This window comes from Stegostoma tigrinum, chromosome 21, assembly GCF_030684315.1.
Source record: "Stegostoma tigrinum isolate sSteTig4 chromosome 21, sSteTig4.hap1, whole genome shotgun sequence".
Taxonomy (NCBI): domain Eukaryota; kingdom Metazoa; phylum Chordata; class Chondrichthyes; order Orectolobiformes; family Stegostomatidae; genus Stegostoma; species Stegostoma tigrinum.
Window position 1 is genome coordinate 48,132,400 of NC_081374.1, and position 22,010 is coordinate 48,154,409.

At 42.5% G+C, this 22,010-nt stretch overlaps 1 protein-coding gene across 3 annotated transcripts in view; it reads left to right on the forward strand.

Moving 5' to 3' along the window:
- LOC125463014 (lysine-specific demethylase 5B-like) overlaps window positions 1–22,010 on the forward strand; it is a 212,995-nt gene that overhangs the window by 107,889 nt on the left and 83,096 nt on the right. For 2 of the 3 annotated variants that reach the window (XM_048553627.2, XM_048553631.2), the window contains 6 exons: window positions 4,115–4,239; window positions 9,231–9,381; window positions 11,332–11,446; window positions 11,660–12,015; window positions 14,173–14,292; window positions 21,650–21,788. In XM_048553627.2, coding sequence (XP_048409584.1) covers window positions 4,115–4,239; window positions 9,231–9,381; window positions 11,332–11,446; window positions 11,660–12,015; window positions 14,173–14,292; window positions 21,650–21,788 — 1,006 coding nt within the window. The remainder of the gene's footprint in view (window positions 1–4,114; window positions 4,240–9,230; window positions 9,382–11,331; window positions 11,447–11,659; window positions 12,016–14,172; window positions 14,293–21,649; window positions 21,789–22,010) is intronic. The other variant, XM_048553628.2, reaches the window with a different exon arrangement.

A 22,010-nucleotide genomic window follows, 5' to 3' on the forward strand; every position in this document is an offset into this window, starting at 1 on the left:
CCAGCTCCTGCTGCCTGACAAACTGATATCGCTGTGCAGATAACATTTGAGCATCATTGCAGAATTGAGTATTGTGAAACCAACCCAGATTTTGACTGGTGATACAGAATTGTGATCTTCTGACCTTTCTCCTCCATTTCATTATTGTGTTTTCTGTTTTTGCTTTGTGTATGTGTCGGAGTTTTATAAAGGATAGATTCAAGATGAATAAGAAATTATAAATCCTGTTCTCGTACTATGCTTGTTAAAGTTGACTATTGCAATAAATGGTGTATTTTTTAACTTGCTGAAGAAAGCAGATGTGGTTTGCCTTTATCCTGGGTAGTTGTAAGATAGTTACATTGAATTTTAAAATCTGTTACAATTTTAGAAATAGGAACATTTGGGATGTTTGATTTCCGTCACACTGTCCTATTGCAATGTGGCAACTGTAGTAGTGTGCCAATGTAAAACTTGATTACCTTTTCAAATGTGTAACAGAAAGCCTGAGTCCCTATACTATACTAGTGGTATACCATCCTGCTGAAATGGGGTTAGCAAACATTGCAGAGACTATTTTACCAGCTTGGGTACGTTAGTAGAAAGAGGTAATAAAAAGACTTGCTGTACAGTGAGGTAGTTGAAGTCAGCTAACTTGTAGGATGGGAACAAAAACAAAGTTGCTGGAAAAGCTCAGCAAGTCTGGTAGCATCTGTGGAAGAGAAAAATGTTAGCGTTTCGAGTCTGGTGACCCTTCCTCAGATGCTGCCAGACTTGCTGAGTTTTTCCAGCAACTTTTGTTTTTGTTCCTGGTTTACAGCAGCCACAGTTCATTTGATTCCTATGTGTAGGATGGGAATGCTTAGCTTTAATTCTTTTGAGCGTGACTTCACAGCCGAAACCATGAACTTGCACACTTTGGAGTCAGATGATGATACTGGAAAATGGGTACAGCAGATTGAAAACTGGTGTCATCACTGAGAGCAGCAACTCGGTGATCTTTTGATACCTTCGTATAAGGCTTTGTGGCAGAACCTGCCTCTGCATGTTCGTTTCTTCAGCCATCAACAAAGGTGTACCCTGCAAAATTATCACTAATTTGATGCTAATCTGTCATCATGTTTAGATGAGAGAATGCTGCTGACTTGCAAATAATTCTCCTGCATAGCAGTTGTTAGCAGCTTAGCAATTCGAAATGATAACATGACCAAATTCGGGTTATATTCACTGACTGGAGTTTTTTGAGATGTGACAAAGGAGATAGATGAAGGCGGAGCAGTGGATGTTGTCTCTATAATGGTGTTTGAGGTTCCACAGTAGACTGGTTAGCAAGATGTAGGGGTTAACTAATTGGATACAAGACTAGCTTGAAAGCACGAAATGGAGGATTGTTTTTCAGACTAGGGTCCCGTGTGCTTGAAGCATTGATACTAGGTCCATTACTTTTTGTCACTTGTACAAATGATTTTAATGTGAATTTGAGATATGTGCAGGAAGTTTGCAGATGATATCGACCTTGGCGTAGTGGACAGTGAAGAAAGTTCTCACTTTACAACAAAACCTTGTGTGGAAAGTTCTTCACGCAGAGAGTGGTGGGTGCCTGGAACATGTTGCCAGCAGAGTTGATAGAGGCGGCCATGATAGCGTTATTTAAGATGTATCTAGACAGATGCATGAATGGGCAGGGAGCAGAGGGATACAGGTCCTTGGAAAATAGGCAACAGGTGCAGATAGAAGATCTGGATGTGAGTTTGCTTGCTGAGCTGGAAGGTTAGTTTTCAGACGTTTCGTCACCATTCTAGGTAACGTCAGTGAGCCTCCGACAAAGCGCTGGTGTAATGTCCCGCTTTCTATTTATCTGGTTAGGTTTCCTTGGGTTGGTGATGTCATTTCCTGTGAACAAGGAATGACCTCACTAATGCAGGAAATGACATCACCAACCCAAGGAAACCAAACCAGATAAATAGAAAGCGGAACATAACACCAGTGTTGCTTCGGAGGCTCACTGATGTTACCTGGAGTGGTGACGAAACGTCTGAAAACTAACCTTCCAGCTCAGCGAGCAAACTCACATTCAGAAACTCAACCTGAGCTACAAATCTTCTCTCAACTTGCTATCTGGATCGGCATAGGCTGAAGGGCCTGTTCCTGTGCTGTAATGTTCTTTGTTCTTGCTTGAATGGAGCAGTGGGCTGAGTGACAGTTTAATTTTGATAAATATGAGCTGTTGCATTTTGATAAGGCAAATCGGGGTAGGACTTGCACATGAATCATAGGGTCGTAGGGAGTGTTGCCGAACAAAGGGATCCTTGAAAGTGGAGTTGTAGGTTAACAGGGTGAATGAAGCGTTTGGTACACTTCCCTTCAATGGTCAGTGCACTGAGTATAGGAATTGGGATGTCATTTGACTGTTGTACAGGACATTGGTAGCCATTGGTGAGGCCACTTTTAGAATACTGTTTGTTTCTGGTCTTCCTGCATAGGAAAGATGTTGTGAAATGAGAAAGGGTTCAGAAAAGATTTACAAGGCTGTTGCTAAGATTGGAGGGTGGGAGCTATAGAGAGAAGATGAAAAATTCTAGGCCAGTTAGCTTGACCTCAGATTTTAGTCTTTAGGGGAAAAGATTGCATAGTCAGTGGAAGTGGATGGCTACACAGTCCATGGAAGTGGATGGCAAAATAGGGCTTTGTCAGTATAACATAGTCAGTTATGACCTAACCTGACAAATGTGTTGAGTTTTTCTCTTGAGGCAGTAATGAGCAATTTAGATAAAGGAGAGCCACTGGATGTGATCTATTTGGATTTCACAAAGGCCTTCAACAAGGTACTGCCGAGGTGACTGCTAAATAACAAAAGAACCCTTGTTAGGGGCAAGGTACTGGCATGGATAAGTATGGCTGACAGTGCAGAAGGCAGAGAATGGGGATAAAGGGGTTTTTTTCAGAATGCTAGTTGTTAACTATAGGAGATCCACAGAGCTTCATAACCGATTTGCAGGTGTTGAGACCACAACTATTCACATTACACATTAACAATCTGGATGAAGGAATTGGGGGCATTGTTGCTAAGTTTGCCGATGACACCAAGATCAGTGGAAGGGCAGGTAGTGTTGAGGAGGCCGGGAGGCTGCAGAAGGACTTGGACGGGAAAGGAGAGTGGATAAAATAGTGGCATTTGCGATACATGTGGGAAATGCGTTTTGGTTGAAAGAATAGTGGTGTAGATTCCACTTCAAATAAGGAATGGTGCCAGAAGTCTGTGATTTTGCAATTGGGTTGGGTTTTCTGAATCCTAGGAGTCCTGGTTCAGGATGATTAACTTGGGTTCAGCTGGCAGTTGGGAAGGCAATGTTAACATTCATTTTGAGAGGACTAAAGTGCAAGAGCAGGAATGCACCGCTGAGGCTGTATAAGGGTCTGATATCAGACTGCATTTGGAATATTGAGGGCAGTTTTGGGCATCACATCTGAGGAAGGACGTGCTGTCGTTGTCACACGTCCAGAAGATGCTTCCACAGATGTTTCTAGGGATGAAGGGCTTGTATGAAGAGCAGTTGAGGACCCTGGGTCTGTATTTGATGGAGTTTAGAAGGATGGACGTGTGTGGGATTTGATTTAAACTTACAGAATGCTGTGAGGCATGGATGGAGTCAATGTGGAAGTGATGTTTTTACTAGTAGGAGAGACCAGTACCCGAGGCCACAGCCTTAGAGTGAAGGAACAACCGTTAGAATGGAGATGAGGAGGAATTCCTGAAACCAGAGGGTGGTGAATCTATGGAACTCATGGCCTCACTCTTCTGTGGCAAAATCGAGTGTATTTAAGATAGAAATAGGTTTTTGCTTAGTAAGGGGATCAGAGGTGACAAGGAAGGTAACAGAATAGGGTTGAGAAACATCAGCTGTGATTGAATTGCTGACCAAACTCGGGCCAAATGGCCTAATTCTGCTCTCTTACCTTATGGTCTCGCAATAATATATCTATATTACAGAAACATAGCTACTGAAAAAATATCTACCTGTGCAATTATCTGGGGTAATTTCTGAACATGAGTTCTGTGTATATTTGAAGTATTTTCTCTTCCTTTCATGTTCATAGTATGTTTGAATAGTTCAACCTATCTCTTCCAATTCAGGTATCGCTATGCTTTGGATGATCTCTATCCGATTCTAGGTGCATTAAAATTGCATGTAGCAACGTATGATGAATGGTCTTCCAAAGTGACTGATGCCCTGGAAGCGAAGGATAATGAAAAGAAGAGTAAGCATAGAAATTCTTTATGGATTATTCCATTGGCACAGTGCTTTGTGGTGCACAGGCAAGATGTTAAATGTAAAATTTGCCATCTTAACAATTGGGATGAAGCTGCCAAGTGGAATATAAGCTATTTCCAAGCAGATGTGGAAATGCTCAAATGAATGGTGCTTAAGATTGCATGAAGAATAAATACTGGTTGGGCAAGATGCTTTTCAGTTACATTGCAGGATTTGGGAATGAATGAGAAGACAAGTATTAATGTCATGCAAGGGTAAATGGGATGAAAAATCATTAGAATCATAATGAATACAGCACAGAATAAGACCATGCAACCCATCATGTCTCAGATAATGGGAACTGCAGGTGCTGGAGAATCCGAGATCTGACTATCTAATAAAATGAACCGTAACGAATTCATTTATTGATCTTTTAAATAAAGAGACCCAAAACTGCACACAGTATTTGAGAAACTTAACAGGTCTGGCAGCATCTGCAGGGAGAAAGGAGTCCAGAACAGTTAGCATCTAGAAAAGGTGGTAATCATGCTGATGGAGGAGGAGGAGGAGGAGGAAGAGGTAAGCAGACGCAGCCCAGAGAGTGTGAAATGAAAGGGATAGGTTTAAAGGGAATTGTCGATAATGAACCAGGGCAGAAGAGATAACACAGTGTGGAGCTGGATGAACACAGCAGGCCACGCAGCATCTTAGGAGCACAAAAGCTGACATTTCAGGCCTTGACGTTTCATCAAAAAAGGGGGAGCGGGGAGAAGGTTCTGAAATGAATAGGGAGAGAGGGGGAGGCAGATCGAAGATGAATAGAGGAGAAGATAGGTGGAGAGGAAACAGACAAGTTAAAGGGGCAGGGATGGAGCCAGTAGAGGTAAGTGTAGGTGGGGAGGGGACAAGTAGATCTGGGGAGGATGGACCGGTCAAGGGGGCGGGATGAGGTTAGTAGGAGGGAAATGGGGGTGTGGCTTGAGGTGGGAGGAGGAGATAGGTGAGAGGAAGAACAGGTTAGGAGGAGGGGGTGAGTGGGGCTAGTGGGGGTAAGGGGAGATTTTGAAGCTTGTAAGATCCACATCGATATCATTGGGTGCAGGGCTCCTAAGCGGAGTATGAGTTGCTGTTCCTGCAACCTTCAGGTGGCATCGCTGTGGCACTGCAGGAGGTCTGGGATGGACATGTTGTCTAAGGAATGTGAGGGGGAGTTGAAATAGTTCGCGACTGGGAGGTGCAGTTGTTTGTTGCGAACTGAGCGGAGGTGTTCTGCAAAGCAGTCCCCAAGCCTCCGCTTGGTTTCTGCAATGTAGAGGACACCACAGCGGATGCAGTATACCACATTGGCAGAGGTGCAGGTGAACATCTGCTTGATGTGGAAAGTCATCCTGGGAGCTGGGATGGGGGTGAGGGAGGAGGTATGGGGGCAGGTGTAGCACTTCCTGTGGTTGCAAGGGAAAGTGCCAGGTGTGGTGGAGTTGAAGGGGAGTGTGGAGCAGACAAGGGAGTCGCAGAGAGAATGGTCCCTCTGGAAAGCAGACAAGGGTGGTGAGGGGAAAAATGTCTTTGGGGTTGCATTGCAGATGGCGGAAGTGTCGGAGTATGATGCGTTGTATCCGGAGGTTGTTGGGGTGGTACGTGAGGATGTGGAGGAATTCTCTTTTGATGGTTTTTGCGGGGACGGGGTGTGAGCGATGAGTTGCGGGAGACATGGTCGAGGGCGTTCTCGACCACTGCGGGTGAGGGGGGCGGGGAGGGATATTGCGGTCCTTGAAGAACGAGGACACCTGAGATGTACGGGAGTGGAATGCCTCATCCTGGTAACCGATGCGGTGGAGGCGAAGGAATTGGGAATAGGGGATGGCATCTTTGCAGGAATGTGGGTGGGAGGTTATATGTTCAAAGTAGCTGTGGGAGTTGCTGGGCTTGAAATGGATATCGGTTTCTAGGTGGCTGCCAGAGATGGAGACGGAGGTGTTGGAGATGGTCCAGGTGAACTTGAGGTTGGGGTGAAAGGTGTTGGTGAAGTGGATGAACTGTTCAAGCTCCTCGTGGGAGCACGAGGTGGTGCCGATACAGTCGTCAATGTAACGGAGGAACAGGTGGGGTTTAGGGCCAGTGTAGGTACGGAAGAGGGATTGTTCCACATAACCTACAAAGAGGCAGGCATAGCTTGGGCCCATGTGGGTACCCATGGCCACCCCCTTATAGGAAGTGGGAGGAATCAAAAGAGAAGTTGTTGAGGGTGAGGACGAGTTCGGCTAGGTGGATCTGTGTCTCTGCTGGCCTTCAGAAGGAGTATTTCACATAGTCTTGTACCCCTGCATTAATGGTGTAGCCTGTGTTGTTTTCTCAGCTAATGATCTAGGTAATTCACACTTAGGCTGTGCATTCCTAAATACCTGTAGTGTGAAAGTTTTCTTCCCTGCTGCCATCGTTTATTTTGCCAGTTACTTTAAACCCTGTGCCCTCTTGTTCTCTAATCTCCCACCAATGGAACTGCATTGTCCACCCTTCATGGTTTTGAATATTCTTCTCTCAACTGCTTTCTGCAACACTTGGAAGGTTTTAATTTCCTCCAGTATTCCTATATAATTGAAATCATTCATCCCTGGGGGTGTTGGCTGGGTGCAGTGCACAGGACTAGGTGTGATACTTTTAAAAGCATGCTTTGTTTTTGTTTTTATCTTGTATCTTTGTGGAGCTCTGCATTCGTTTAGCCTATTTTGTGGTAGTTCTGTTTTGTCAGAATGAATCGTGATTGTACTTTAACTTGCCATCCATGCATAATCCGCTGATGTTAACTATAATGTGGCTGTGCAGCCTGATTGCAGATCTGTATCACTTTCTATCATGTGGGAAAGGATCAAATGTTTGATAATTGTTGTGACTGCCCTATCTTTATAACTTGTTTGTTACCTTTTGCTGTTCGAAGAAGACAAAATCACTAATTTGTGAGTATTCTGAGTGTGACTTGTATATTTTCCTAGATTCACCTTCAAGGACTCCGATGTAGAATTTTCAACTACACGCTAGTTCAGCCTAGTTTTTAAAAAAACAAACTGCCGAACTCTGGCAATTATCTATCACTTGAAAGTGATTGTTTTGAATAGCTATTACTCATAAAGCTGGGTTAGCACTGGATCTTGGGAGTGAGTCATTAATTATGTATAGAACTAAACTGAGTTTGTAACCTACTCAGTATAAGGGAATGCCAAGGGAAGAGACTAAGTCTGAGTGTGATGTCAACCAGTTGCAAAGTTAGGAATTCTATGCAGTGATGAAAAGTGTCCCTTTCCACCACCACCACCCCCCCACCCCCCCCAGTCTTCAACCTCCATAGCTATTGAGCGTCGTTCTTCTGTTTCCACACCAAAAGAGTACAAACTTTTATTAGTTTAGCCCTGCAAGTTAATAAGTTGCCTAATTAAATTATATTAGACAGACGTGGTAGAGATTGTTGTTGGTATGTCTGTATATTGACATCTGAGGAATCCAGTAGCATCCTGGACAGTCCTAACTATAGTAAATGTCTGTAGTTTGCTGACCTGGTGTCTGAATTGCAGACATTCTGGGCATCAGTAAGGGGCAGAGTTGAATCTGCTTTGTTCCAGGAAACAGTCACCCCTCCCAAATTAACCAGGAATTGAGTTGTTTGGGGCCATTTGAATGACTAAGCCAGGCATTTATGAGAAATCGACATGTAGTGATGGAAGAGATTCATCTGACTTTGTTCACCAGTTGTGTGTTGGCTCCTCCCTGCAGTGAGGAGTAGATCTACAGGATTACAAATTGGAGAAGCAACCATGGTGCAATTTTCAATTCATGTGGGGCAGTGTGTGATAGTGATAGATAGTTAAGCCAGGGGAATAGATACCATTCTCTGCACACTTGAAAACTCTAGCCTATGCCAGGAATATCTTCCAGGAGATGAATTTGGTGAGGACATTCCACATGGGAGCCAACAGTTTGCTATTTTTGATAAGTTAGTGTCCATTTAGAATGAAACATCAAAGATTCTAGATTTTTTTTTGGTGATCCATGCACTAATCGGCAAAATGTCAGCACGTTAATGGTATTAAAAGTAAAGTGCAAAAAGTACTTTGGCAAGAAAAGATTCTGATTCATGGAGCACTGGCATCAGTACGCTTGATGGAGTGAGCTATTAGTTTAGGTTGGATTCTGTTAGGTTGGACTCCAACTAAAACTGGCTGTTGTGGCAAATTATGATGGGCTGTAGAATATTGGGGCAGGGAAGAGACTTCAGGTGCCGGTAGGTTTAGAAGCTCAGAGTAATGTGTAGTGGTGTGGACAAAGGCCAGCAGAATGTAACAGGAAGGGTCGGAATGTGTCTCTGAATAAGGTTAGCGCGGGAAATAGCAAATTAAAGGCTCTTTATCTGAGACCATATAGCATTCTCAAAAAGATGTAGAACGAGTGACACGAATAGAAGTAATGGTTTAAATTTAGTCTTTGTGAAAAAGAGAAGGTTGCAGAGTGAAGGAGGTTGGGGAGTAAATATTTCAAGAAAACCATGTCACTTGTTCCTTTTTAAAAAAAAATACACTCCATGCTAATGAAAGAAAAAACACAACTTCTTAAAAATGCAAAACCTACAGCATTGATAAAATTAAGATTGTGTAAAATAATAAGAATTTTAGTGTGCTGACCTAAAGGTCTGTTGTGACTGTTGCAAAAGGATTGAGGTTTATTGCTTGTTGCTGCTTATGCATTGTGTGCCGAAGTTTGTGATACTTCAAGTTGAAAAATAATTTGTAACTTCAGATCCTTTTGAAACTGCTGCACTAGTTTTTATATTTGAGCATTTTTGAGTACAGTGGCTGTGAATTGTTTCGACATAACTTTAATATTAATGACCAACAATCACTGAGCCTTTCCTCAAAGTACGGAAAATTGTGATTTCCTAATTTTCAAAACACGTTTTTTAAAAATAATCTTTTTATTATTAATTTGACTTTATCATTTCTGTCATATCAGGCCTCTCTGATTTGAAATCAATGGTAGAGGAAGCAGAGAAGAAAAAATTTCCAGAAAATGATTTGTTGAAAAAGCTGAGGGAAGCTATTGTAGAGGCAGAAAAGTGTGCCTCTGTTGCCCAGCAACTACTTAATAATAAACGACAAACCAGGTGTGTAAAATTGCGAACTTTACTTGCATTTTGAGGGGTGAGTAGTCCTGAGTGGGAATTGTTTTCGCTTCCAGTTCATTTTCTTTTCTTTTTTTGTTAACGTGAGCAGAGTCTATTTTAGAGGATGTACCCCATTCAATTTTGTTGCCTGCTCTCAGTCCGTCCTTCCAGGGACATGCATACTCTAGGCCAAATGCACTATCCTTTTATTAGAGAAGTGATGCCTTACTTATCAAAAGCATCTTTGTTTTGCTTTCCATTTTGCTCACTGATATCTGAATTGTATGAACCGTTGGCTGCTAGTTTTTGCACCGCATTTGTATGTTAAGAATTGATATGAGAAAACCCAAATGATTTTATAAGAAACTTGTGTTATCCCATCATGAATTGATTCAGCTTAAATTTGAGATAATGGAACATTGCACCTTGAGAGTGATAATTGTTGATGGATATTTATCTGTGGGCGTGTTGTGGTTAAGTATTTTCTAGCATTTAACAACCTCTGCGGATTACCAGATGCAGAAGTCTCAAAATAGTGAAACTGCCGTCTGAAAGATGATTTGTCATGATAAACAACACACTTTTAATCAAGTCAGATTTTAACTGTTTCAAAGCTGTCTCTTAACACCCACGCACATTTAGTCACCCCAATGACAATGTTAGGAATTTGTTTTTATTTGAATAAGAAGAATTTGCAGTTTTTCACTGTTCTTAAATATTCAATTAAGACTAACTCAAGCCCCAGTGTTAAATATTCTGTGTTCTACCTTTATTCTGCCTGAACTCCCACTCGCCCATCTTTTGACTCTATTCCCAATGTCTTCTGCAAAACCTCAAATCTAAGATGATGCTTGCTTTTAGATTTCTTCATGGCACCTGTCTCTCATTTCCTACAGGCCTGGAACTCACCATCTACTTCGTGTTCTTACATCTTGTAAATTCCATTCCTCATCCACTTCTGGCTCGCTATAAGAGTTTGTCTTCAGCCATTTTTAATCCCTCCCTAAACTCCTTTATATTTCTAGTGGTCTTGAAAATCCTCCTCAAATTCATCTGATTATGTTTTGAATATTGGAATTTATTGTCTTAATTCTCCAGCATTTCAAACATTTCATTAAGTGAGAACCAAAAGAACTGTGGATGCTGCAAATCAGGAACAAAAACAAAGTTGCTGGAAAAGCTCAGCAGGTCTGGCAGAAAATAGTTAACGTTCTGGGTTGGGTGATCCAGTTCTGAGGAAGGGTCACCGGACCCGAAACGTTAACTTTTTTTTCCTCTTCCACAGATGCTGCCAGACCTGCTGAGCTTTACCAGCAACTTTGTTTTTATTCTATTGAGTGAGGCTGTGGAGAATCAGGGTTTTTGCATTTTCTGCACAACTTAAAACAACTTAAGTTCCATTTGTCCATTTTTCTTTGTTTCCATGCTTTGAACTTATTGTGATGCTGATTATGTCCTGTATCCCAACAGTTTTCACTTTAGGATTCCATAAGAAATAACTGTTACTCAATCATTAACTTTTCAATGAACATTTTCTTTAGATTGGTCTAGTTCTCTTCACTTCTGAATACTTTGCTTTGTGCCCCAGGCTTCCAAATAGCAGTTAGTTCAGGCTGTTGGTGGGGTGAGAAATCAGGAAATGTTCTGAAAGAGTGGCGTGAAAAGCTTTCAAATGAATGCAGTAATTAAGAGCAAACATATTGTAACATGGTAGCTTGTTATAACATACCTAGTCATTTTTAATGCTGTATCTTTAGCAGAAAAAATACTTTGAAAAGATCAGTTCTTGTAAGTTATTGCTCTGATAAAATATTTTAATATAAAAAAATCATACTTTTCTGGGATAAAATTACTATACGTCTATTGTTCCTTAAGTTAAACAACTAGAAATGTATTCTTTTGTGCAGCAATTGTTCTGGGAGATTAGGTGTTATGGTTCTGATGTTTCAGATACCGTTCTGGTGGTGGGAAATCCCAAAACCGACTGACTGCTGCAGAGCTTCAAGCATTTGTCAAACAACTGTATGCTCTACCCTGTGTCATTGATCAGGCTCCCTTACTGAAGGTGTGTGTAACTCTTGGAGTTCTTGAACTATGTAGTAAAAAAAAATGCAAAGTTCATATTTTGTAGCCCCTATGATAGTTTATATAACTTTTGGATATTAAATTACTACCTATGCAATTGTAATGGAAGTTCTGTCTTTAAAAAAAACTTTTCATTTTATGCTGTGATTTTATTAACTGAAGTAGCACAAATGTTGTGTGTCTCTCTGCACAGGACCTTTCACATTCTGTAGAAGATTTTCAGCAGCGCTCTGAGAAGGCTGTTTCTGATGAAAGACCCAATACTTCTGAGCTACAGCAACTACTGGATCTCAGTTTTGGATTTGACATAGAATTACCACAGTTGCAGCATCTTCGAGAACGTTTAGAGCAAGCACGGTGGCTAGATGAAGTGCAGTTGGCTCATGCTTCAGCTGATTCATTCAGTTTGGATGAAATGAGACGGCTGATTGACTCTGGTGTAGGTTTGGTACCTCATCAAGCTGTAGAAAGGGCCATGGCTCAGCTGCAGGAACTCCTCACGGTCTCTGAACAGTTGGAAGAAAAAGTTCACAATTTGCTGAAGACCAGGTCAGTGGTTATTACTGCATCATACTTGGTGCATGCACATTTATATATGCAAAGTCCAAGATTAAGCAGATGCCTCCATCCTGTGAGGAATCCACAATTTGTAGTGAATTTACTGCAACAAAGTTGCCTGAGTATTTTATCCTTTTGTGAACTGTGTAGCTTGCAAAATAGTATCATAAACTCATAGAATCCCTACAGTGTGGAAACAGGACCATCGACCCTTGGAACATCCTATCCTTCGATAACCTATACACCCCTGAGCACTGTGGGCAATTTAGCATGGCCAGTCTACCTAGCCAGCACATCTTTGGACTGTGGGAGGAAACTGGAGCACCCGGAGGAAACCCACGCAGACACACGGAGAATGTGCAAACTCCGCGCAGGCAGCCGCCTGAGGCTGGAATCGAACCCAAGTCCCTGGCGCTGTGAAGTTACAGTGCTAACCGCTGAGCCACCATGCCGCCTTCAATTTACTTTACTTTCCAAACGTTTTCTCTGTATTTTAAACTAATTTCTGGAACATATTTGCCTAAGTCTTCAATACAAAGAATTATCCAGTTGTTAACTGTGCAGTGACAGATTTGCTTCAACAAGTTTGAAAGCCTGTAAATAAATCAGTAATTTGAAATAATGCCAATCTTTTTGTGATTGTGGCTGCATAAGGAAATTAGTTACCTAGGACAATAAATCCAGTTTCAACATATTTACAACTGCCATTTGCTGATTAATTTCTCAGTGCAATGCCTTGACTAATGGGAGTCAACAAGCCTGTTTTAAAATTTAAACAAGGTATGGCTGTTAACTGAAAACAAGAAATTCTGGAAATCAGTGGGTCAGGCAGCATCTGTGGAGAGAAATCAAACTAACATTTCGATTCCAGATGATGACTCTTCACTGAAGAGTTATCGAGATTTGAAATATTAGCTTGCTCTCCACGGATGTTGCCAGACTCTAATTTCCAGCATTTTTTGTTTTCAGTGTAGATTCGAGCATCTGCAGTAATTTGCTCCTACATGGCTGTTGACTGGCCCATTTAGGTTCAGTAAAGCAAAATTGTGTACCCAGTTCTGTGTAATTGTCTGACAATGTCAAGCATATCGTACTGTAGTGCCATAATTTAATGGTATTCAAGTCTTGCTGTTCCTGGAGTCATTACAAAAGTTAAAAATTATATACAAAGTACGCAAAATTCCACAATCCGCCTATCTTTTATACCTAGATTTCTGTACTTAAATAACTAGATTTTGATGAAAGTAGACAATTACAAATCATTGATCTGTGCCATGGGGGCAATATGATGACTCACTGGTGCCAGGGACACCGGTTCGATTCCACCCTTAGGCAACTGTCTGTGTGGAGTTTGCACGTTCTCCCCATTTCTGTGTGGTTTTCCTCTGGGTGCACTGGATTCCTCCCACAGTGCAGAAAAGTGCAGGTTAGGTGGATTGGCCATACTAAATTGCCCATGGTGTCTAGGGGTTTGTAGGTTCGGTGGATTAGACATGGGAAATAGTGTTACAGGGACATGAAAAAAGTTTGGGTTCAAGACTGATTGGCCTGCTTCCAAACTGGAGGGATTCTGATCTATTCTATGATCTGTAACTCTCCTAGTTAAAACTCTTACCCCATGTAAAATTGCTGTAGAAATGCATACAAACAAACTCCAAAAAAATCTCATGCACAGAGGGAAAGGCTAGGAAAATAGTTCATCGGTCCCAGTCCGCAGGGTTCACTGAGCTGCTTGTCAAGACTTGGTGTTCCTTTCTCCTCCTCCAGCTTTTGCAGTTGCTGGCAGGAGGCACAGAGTAACTGGTTCACATTTATGAAGTCTGAGTTCTTGGTTAACAGCCACTAATTATAGCAACTGATGAGGGAAAATACACAGAAAACAAGGTGTAGAACTGGATGAACACAGCAGGTGAAGCAGCATCAGAGGAGCAGGAAAGCTGATGTTTTGGGCCTAGAACCCCCCCCCCCCCTCAAGAAAATTTTCAGGGAAAATACACTGGCTTCCTTTTCTGTACAGAAAAGACAGCTGCTTCCTTTCAAGAGATCTGATGGCTTCTGACACCTATAAACTGCTCAGCTACCTGTGGATCAATGACATAAATGTTGTTCAACTTCCAGTTGCCCAGATAATCAGTTTTTCTTTTGCAGACTGAATATCAATTTGTGCACAGTCCTTGACTGCAGTTTAACTGTAACTGAGCTCCCACTCCACCTCAAGATGATGTATTGCCTCCTTGGTGCCAGGGTTAAGGATGTCATTGGGCAACAGTAAGACATCGTTTTTTTTTGCTGGTGGGTTTGGGGGCCAGTTAACCAGAAATTGTGGTCTGCATTTATAGAACATAGAACATAGAACAGTACAGCACAGAACAGGCCCTTCAGCCCACAATGTTGTGCCGACCATTGATCCTCATGTATGCACCCTCAAATTTCTGTGACCATATACATGTCCAGCAGTCTCTTAAATGACCCCAATGACCTTGCTTCCACAACTGCTGCTGGCAACGCATTCCATGCTCTCACAACTCTCTGCGTAAAGAACCTGCCTCTGACATCCCCTCTATACTTTCCACCAACCAGCTTAAAACTATGACCCCTCGTGCTAGCCATTTCTGCCCTGGGAAATAGTCTCTGGCTATCAACTCTATCTATGCCTCTCATTATCTTGTATACCTCAATGAGGTCCCCTCTCCTCCTCCTTTTCTCCAATGAAAAGAGACCGAGCTCAGTCAACCTCTCTTCATAAGATAAGCCCTCCAGTCCAGGCAGCATCCTGGTAAACCACCTCTGAACCCTCTCCAAAGCATCCACATCTTTCCTATAATACGGCGCCCAGAACTGGACGCAGTATTCCAAGTGCGGTCTAACCAAAGTTTTATAGAGCTGCAACAAGATCTCACGACTCTTAAACTCAATCCCCCTGTTAATGAAAGCCAAAACACCATATGCTTTCTTAACAACCCTGTCCACTTGGGTGGCCATTTTAAGGGATCTATGTATCTGCACACCAAGATCCCTCTGTTCCTCCACGCTGCCAAAAATCCTATCCTTAATCCTGTACTCAGCTTTCAAATTCGACCTTCCAAAATGCATCACCTCGAATTTATCCAGGTTGAACTCCATCTGCCACCTCTCAGCCCATCTTTGCATCCTGTCAATGTCCCGCTGCAGCCTACATCAGCCCTCTACACTGTCAACGACACCTCCGACCTTTGTGTCATCTGCAAACTTGCTGACCCATCCTTCAATCCCCTCATCCAAGTCATTAATAAAAATTGCAAACAGTCGAGGCCCAAGGACAGAGCCCTGTGGAACCCCACTCACCACTGACTTCCAGGCAGAATATTTTCCTTCTACTACCACTCGCTGTCTTCTGTTGGCCAGCCAATTCTGTATCCAAGCAGCTAAGTTCCCCTGTATCCCATTCCTCATGACCTTCTGAATGAGCCTACCATGGGGAACGTTATCAAATGCCTTACTGAAGTCCATTTACCAGCCACATTGGTAAGAGGGATGAAGTCCTGTAGGCAAGTTCCGTTGAGTTAAGAGGAAAACTTAAAGGAGAACCAATAACTCAGGATTACTCCTAGTGTTATGTGTTAGTGAGCATAAGAAGAGGAAGATTGATCGATTGAATACATGGTTGGAGAACTGGTGGAGGAGTGAGGGCAAGGGATTTGAGGAACTGGGACTGTTCTGGGGCAGTTGGGACCTCTGCAAGTATGGAGTTACTTGTTAATGGGAATGGAACTAATATTCTCTCAGGGAGATTTGGTAGTGTTGTTGGGTTGAGGGTGGGTTTAAAGTAGTCAGTTTGAGAACTTAAGGGGTAACCCAAATTTGGAACAGGTGTAACAAAATGTGAGGCTGGATGAACACAGCAGGCCAAGCAGCATCTCAGGAGCACAAAAGCTGACGTTTCGGGCCTAGACCCTTCATCAGAGAGGGGGATGGGGGGAGGGAACTGGAATAAATAGGGAGAGAGGGGGAGGCGGACCGAAGATGGAGAGTAAAGAAGATAGGTGGAGAGGGTGTAGGTGGGGAGATAGGGAGGGGATAGGTCAGTCCAGGGAAGACGGACAGGTCAAGGAGGTGGGATGAGGTTAGTAGGTAGCTGGGGGTGCGGCTTGGGGTGGGAGGAAGGGATGGGTGAGAGGAAGAACCGGTTAGGGAGGCAGAGACAGGTTGGACTGGTTTTGGGATGCAGTGGGTGGGGGGGAAGAGCTGGGCTGGTTGTGTGGTGCAGTGGGGGGAGGGGATGAACTGGGCTGGTTTAGGGATGCAGTGGGGGAAGGGGAGATTTTGAAACTGGTGAAGTCCACATTGATACCATATGGCTGCAGGGTTCCCAGGCGGAATATGAGTTGCTGTTCCTGCAACCTTCGGGTGGCATCATTGTGGCAGTGCAGGAGGCCCATGATGGACATGTCGTCAAGAGAATGGGAGGGGGAGTGGAAATGGTTTGCGACTGGGAGGTGCAGTTGTTTGTTGCGAACTGAGCGGAGGTGTTCTGCAAAGCTTTGCAGAACACCTCCGCTCAGTTCGCAACAAACAACTGCACCTCCCAGTCGCAAACCATTTCCACTCCCCCTCCCATTCTCTTGACGACATGTCCATCATGGGCCTCCTGCACTGCCACAATGATGCCACCCGAAGGTTGCAGGAACAGCAACTCATATTCCGCCTGGGAACCCTGCAGCCATATGGTATCAATGTGGACTTCACCAGTTTCAAAATCTCCCCTTCCCCCACTGCATCCCTAAACCAGCCCAGTTCATTCCCTCCCCCCACTGCACCACACAACCAGCCCAGCTCTTCCCCCCCACCCACTGCATCCCAAAACCAGTCCAACCTGTCTCTGCCTCCCTAACCGGTTCTTCCTCTCACCCATCCCTTCCTCCCACCCCAAGCCGCACCCCCAGCTACCTACTAACCTCATCCCACCTCCTTGACCTGTCCGTCTTCCCTGGACTGACCTATCCCCTCCCTATCTCCCCACCTACACCCTCTCCACCTATCTTCTTTACTCTCCATCTTCGGTCCGCCTCCCCCTCTCTCCCTATTTATTCCAGTTCCCTCCCCCCATCCCCCTCTCTGATGAAGGGTCTAGGCCCGAAACGTCAGCTTTTGTGCTCCTGAGATGCTGCTTGGCCTGCTGTGTTCATCCAGCCTCACATTTTGTTATCTTGGAATCTCCAGCATCTGCAGTTCCCATTATCTTTGGAACAGGTGTTGTTGATAACAAGAAATTGAATGGCTGCTAGGCAGACCACAAGACTGTAGAGCAAAATTTGATCATCGAATGCATTTAGAAAGTAGAATGGTATCAAAAAGGCAAAGTTTTTAAGGCCTCCCTACCTGAGTGAAACAGCACATGTAACAAACTGCATAGTTTAAATGCATAAATAAGAGTCCATGATATATGGATGTGATTTAATTACCATTACAGAAACCATGGCTGCATGGTGACCAGGTGCTGAATGGCCTACTCTTGCTTCTTTCTTATGTTCTTACATTCACTCGCTGCCTGTAAAAGCTGTTGCATATGTCTCCTTACTGTTTTTGCTAGATATCTTAAATTTCATTCTTAGTGCTTTTATTAATGAGAACAGTTTCCTCTCTACTTTTATCCAGACCCTTCATGATTTTTGAATACTTCTGTCACTGTTCTCTCACCATTCTTCCAAGAAGAACAGTCTCAGGTTCTTCAGTCTTTCAAGCTAATTTAAAGAGGAGTCAAGGTCAAAGAACAGTCAATAATCAGGAAATGATACAATCACAGAGTTAGACAGATTTCAAACCTAAGAATAAGTCAACAATTAAGATTAGAGGTTATAAGAGGAACAAAGGAATAAAACTAAAGAGATTTGAAAAAAAAATTAACAGAGCAAGGATAATCTGGTAGCCATTATGGAGATGTGACAGCATGTGTACATGGAGTGATACAGGACACTTAGGGAGACCAGGAAATGAGGAAATGGTGAAGTGAGGGACAATACACTATTAGCACAATACATAGATATTACCTTAGTTCAGAAAACCAAAATGTGGAAACAGCTGGGGTATAAATGAGGAACAAACCTAGAAAGAGGTCACTTGCGAGAGTTGTGTACAGGCACCATAACAGTACTGAACTACTATGGTGGAAAGAAAGGAATAAATAAGGAGAGCTTGTCAGAAGGCCAAGCCAGTAATCATGGGAGATCTTAAAATCAACATAACATTTGAGAAAACAAATGGGGAAACAAGGTAGCACACATGGAGAGCCCATTTGTTTTCCGGATGGTTTCTAAGAACAACTGGAAATTGCAGCCAGCTAAAGAGGAGGATGCAGTAGACCCAGGAGTTCAGAAGTGCAAGAGGTGACCAGTTGGTTGACCAGTTTAAACATATAACACCTTGAGTCTTGACGGAGCGGCTGTGTTGGGTGGATTGCTGTTTTGCAATGCAGAGTGACACCAGCAGTATAGGAAGTTCAATCCTCACATTGTCTGAGGTTACCACCAAGATCTGCACAGCATTTTGTTCTTTGGTAACGACAGAAGTAAAGTGTCCATTCAATAGTTAATAATGTCTCTCTCCCTATGTGCTAGAATCCCTATTCTGGCTATCTTCCTTTTCCCACTTTTACCAGTACTGTTTATACACCTCACTTCATTCTCTTTGTTACTGTTTTGTTTGTTTTTCCACTTCTCTGAATCTTAGGTATTCATCCTGGTACTTTGTTATTTTATCCATCAGATGTTTGTCACAAGAAAACTTTTCTTCTTAACTGCTATCTCTTTTGATTATGCTTGGGGATTTTAGATTTGTTTTCCCTGTCTTACCACTTATAATCACTGTATTAATAATTCCACATAACAATCTGCGAGTAACTCCCTATTCACTACATCCCATGCATTCATAAATGGGCAACTACTATAATTTGCATTTTTCTTGTATTCTGAACCCACCTTATAAATTACTATTTCTTAGTCTGCTGCTGCCTAATGTGGAACACTTCCCTTCTCTCATACTGCCTAATATTCTATAATTGTGCAGCATATTCCACCTTTTACTGCTGTTGCTATCTTAACGTTACAATAATTTAAATGAGTATTCCTCAAATCACCCCTTGAGCCCCTTCCTTCAGATGTACAAGAATCAGTATGTGCCTTTTAGGCATGAAGCAGGAGGGGAGGGCTTTGGGTTCCTTGGGAGTTGAGGCCAGCTCTGAGGCAGTAAATACCTATTCAACAAGTAAGAGCTACATCTCTCAAACAGGTGACACTCATTTTCTCCTTAACTTGTGAAGACCTGACCATAGGACCTTGATGCCTGCTTTTTTGTTTCGTTGGTACCAGTGTGTACATTAACTTTTAGCATACACTTCCCCCTGCAGGATACTCCAAGCCTGGACTCACCAAGGCCCTGTATAACTGCAGTTACACATCCCTACTTCTGAACTCAAATCCTTTTACAAATAAAAGCCAGCAGAGTATTTGCCTTCTAATTGCTTGTTGTACCTTTTTTAAACCCGAAAATATACAAGCTCATACTGAGCCACAATGCAATGTATCTGCCATGTGATTGCCCACACACTCAACTTGTCAAAATCCTCCTTGCATCCTACTCTCAACTCTCAATCCTGCCCAGTTTTGCCATCAGTAAACTTGGCATTATCATGTCTGGTTCCCTCATCCAGCTCATTAGCCAGGGCATCGAATATACGAGTAGGGAAGTCTTGTTGCAACTTCGTACAGCATTGGTTGAGCCAGAGCTGGAATACTGTGTGCATGTTATGGTTGCCACACTGTCGAAAGGACGTGATTGCACTGGAGAGGATGCAGAGGAAATTCAGCAGGATGTCACTTGGAACAGAAAGTCCCAGTTATGATGTGAGATTGGATAGGTTGGGTTTGTTTTCCCTGGAGATGAGAAGACTGACGGGGTATTGATTTGAGCTAGACAAAATTGAGAAGTGTAGATCAGGAGCATCCTTTCCCATGTTAAATATGTTGTAGAGGGCATTAGCTTAAGTGAGGAGTAAGTGGTTTAAAAAGAATCTGACAAAGTGTTTTCACCCAGAAGGTAATCGAAATACGGAATGTGCCACCCAAAAGGGTGGTGGAGGCAAGTACTCTTGCAACATTTAAGAAACATCAGGATGACTACTTAAAATGCCAAGGAAGTGTAGGGCATGGGTCAAGTGCAGGTAAATGGTGTTAGTACAATTTTTGGTGTGTGTTGGATGGTATGAACATGGTGGACTAAAGGGCCTGTTTTTATGCTGTATGATTCTACAGAGATGTAAAGTGGCCTTTTGCCGTTGATGATAATACCAATGGCTCTGATTTAACATTTTTGAGATTGAGGTGAGTGATTTTCAAAGGGTATTAAGTTATGTTGCCAATTTCAGGTGCATTTCAATGATGAATGATTGGCTCAGTACAGTGAATACCGTTGCTATGAACTATGCATTGTGTGGTGGATTGGATGAGAGAGTGAAGGGGTGCGTGGCTGCATGAAGGGACTTGTGATTGATAAGGGCTGCATCTGGGCCAGTAGTCTCGTGAATGGAGATATTTGCAAGCATCCCATATGCTTTGTTCACTACCCTGCACTGACACCTTCAGGGATCTATGGACGTGTATACCAAGGTCCCTTTGTTCCACAGTACTCCCAAGGGACCTACCATTCATTGTGTAAATCTCTCCTCTAGTAAACCACTAAAACGCACCACCTCACTCTTACCTGGATTAACTTGCATCTGCCATGATCCTATCCTTGGCTCCGTCTGACCTGTCTCTGGAAGTGCTGGACTGATCTCTAGTGTGCTTCTAGCCTTCTAGGTTCAAAATAGGGTAGGTGGATATTTCCAGGATTAGAATGAGATGATGAATTTGAAAAATTCCCAATTTATGATACCTGTCTTGTTGACAAAAAAAAAGCACCTTTAGTTATCATTGTAATATTGTTAAACATGATGTAATATGTTTTTCAGAGGAGATTTGAATGAGTTTAGTTCTTAAGACAAATAGTTGCAAGATGATAATATTTCTATACTTTGATCAATTCAGCAGAGTGTTTTATGGTAATTGCAATTATACTCTTAGGGTTTTGGCTGAGATCGGTAGGCACTGGTAGAGTTGGGTATATTTAAATGTTGACCCCGCAAACCCACTTCTTACTTTTTAAAATTTTGCTTGTTAGTAAAATTACCGAGAACCAGTTATCAATTTTTCACGTAAAAGCATTCAGCCATGTATACATCACTAATAGCTTGGACCAACTGAAGAGGTTAAAAGTTTGAATGAGACAGTGTGGTTTAGGTGTCACCTTTTGAGTGACTTCTGGAAAAACAACAAGGTCTCTTGAAGGCAAACTAACTATAGTGCATTGAGCAAGATGAATGTCCACACACAAAGTAAAGCAAGAGAATTTTTTTAAAAACTCTGTTGAATTGTTAAGTCCATTCAAACAAAGATGTTTTTCAGACATATTTATTCTTCCTGAACATTATACTTAATGTAACATGCATATGTACATATTGGAGACAGTTGTTAAATATTACACAAAAACACTCAATAGTGTGAATTAGATTGACTGACTTTTTTTTAAAACCAGTATCTTTTGATTTCTGCAGACCTCCACACACTCTGACAAACCTGTTGGCTGCATTGGAAGAAGGGGGAGCTATTCCTGCATATTTGCCTAATGTCATTGTTCTGAAGGAAGCTGTACAGAAGGCTCGAAGCTGGCTTGAAGAAGTGGAGATTTTTCAGGTTACCTTAGAATGAAAATAGGGTTTGATGTGTCATACTTTAATCAAAAAAGTATACATGTACACTTTTTTGCACCTGACCTAAAACTGGTTCAGTTGCTCAGTATAAATGAAGAAATGATAGGTAACAAACACTGCAGCAGTTGAGTATGAGAAAGGAGTTGTTTGCATTATAACACTGCAACGTACATAATTGTTCATTCATTGAAATACACTGTTTCCA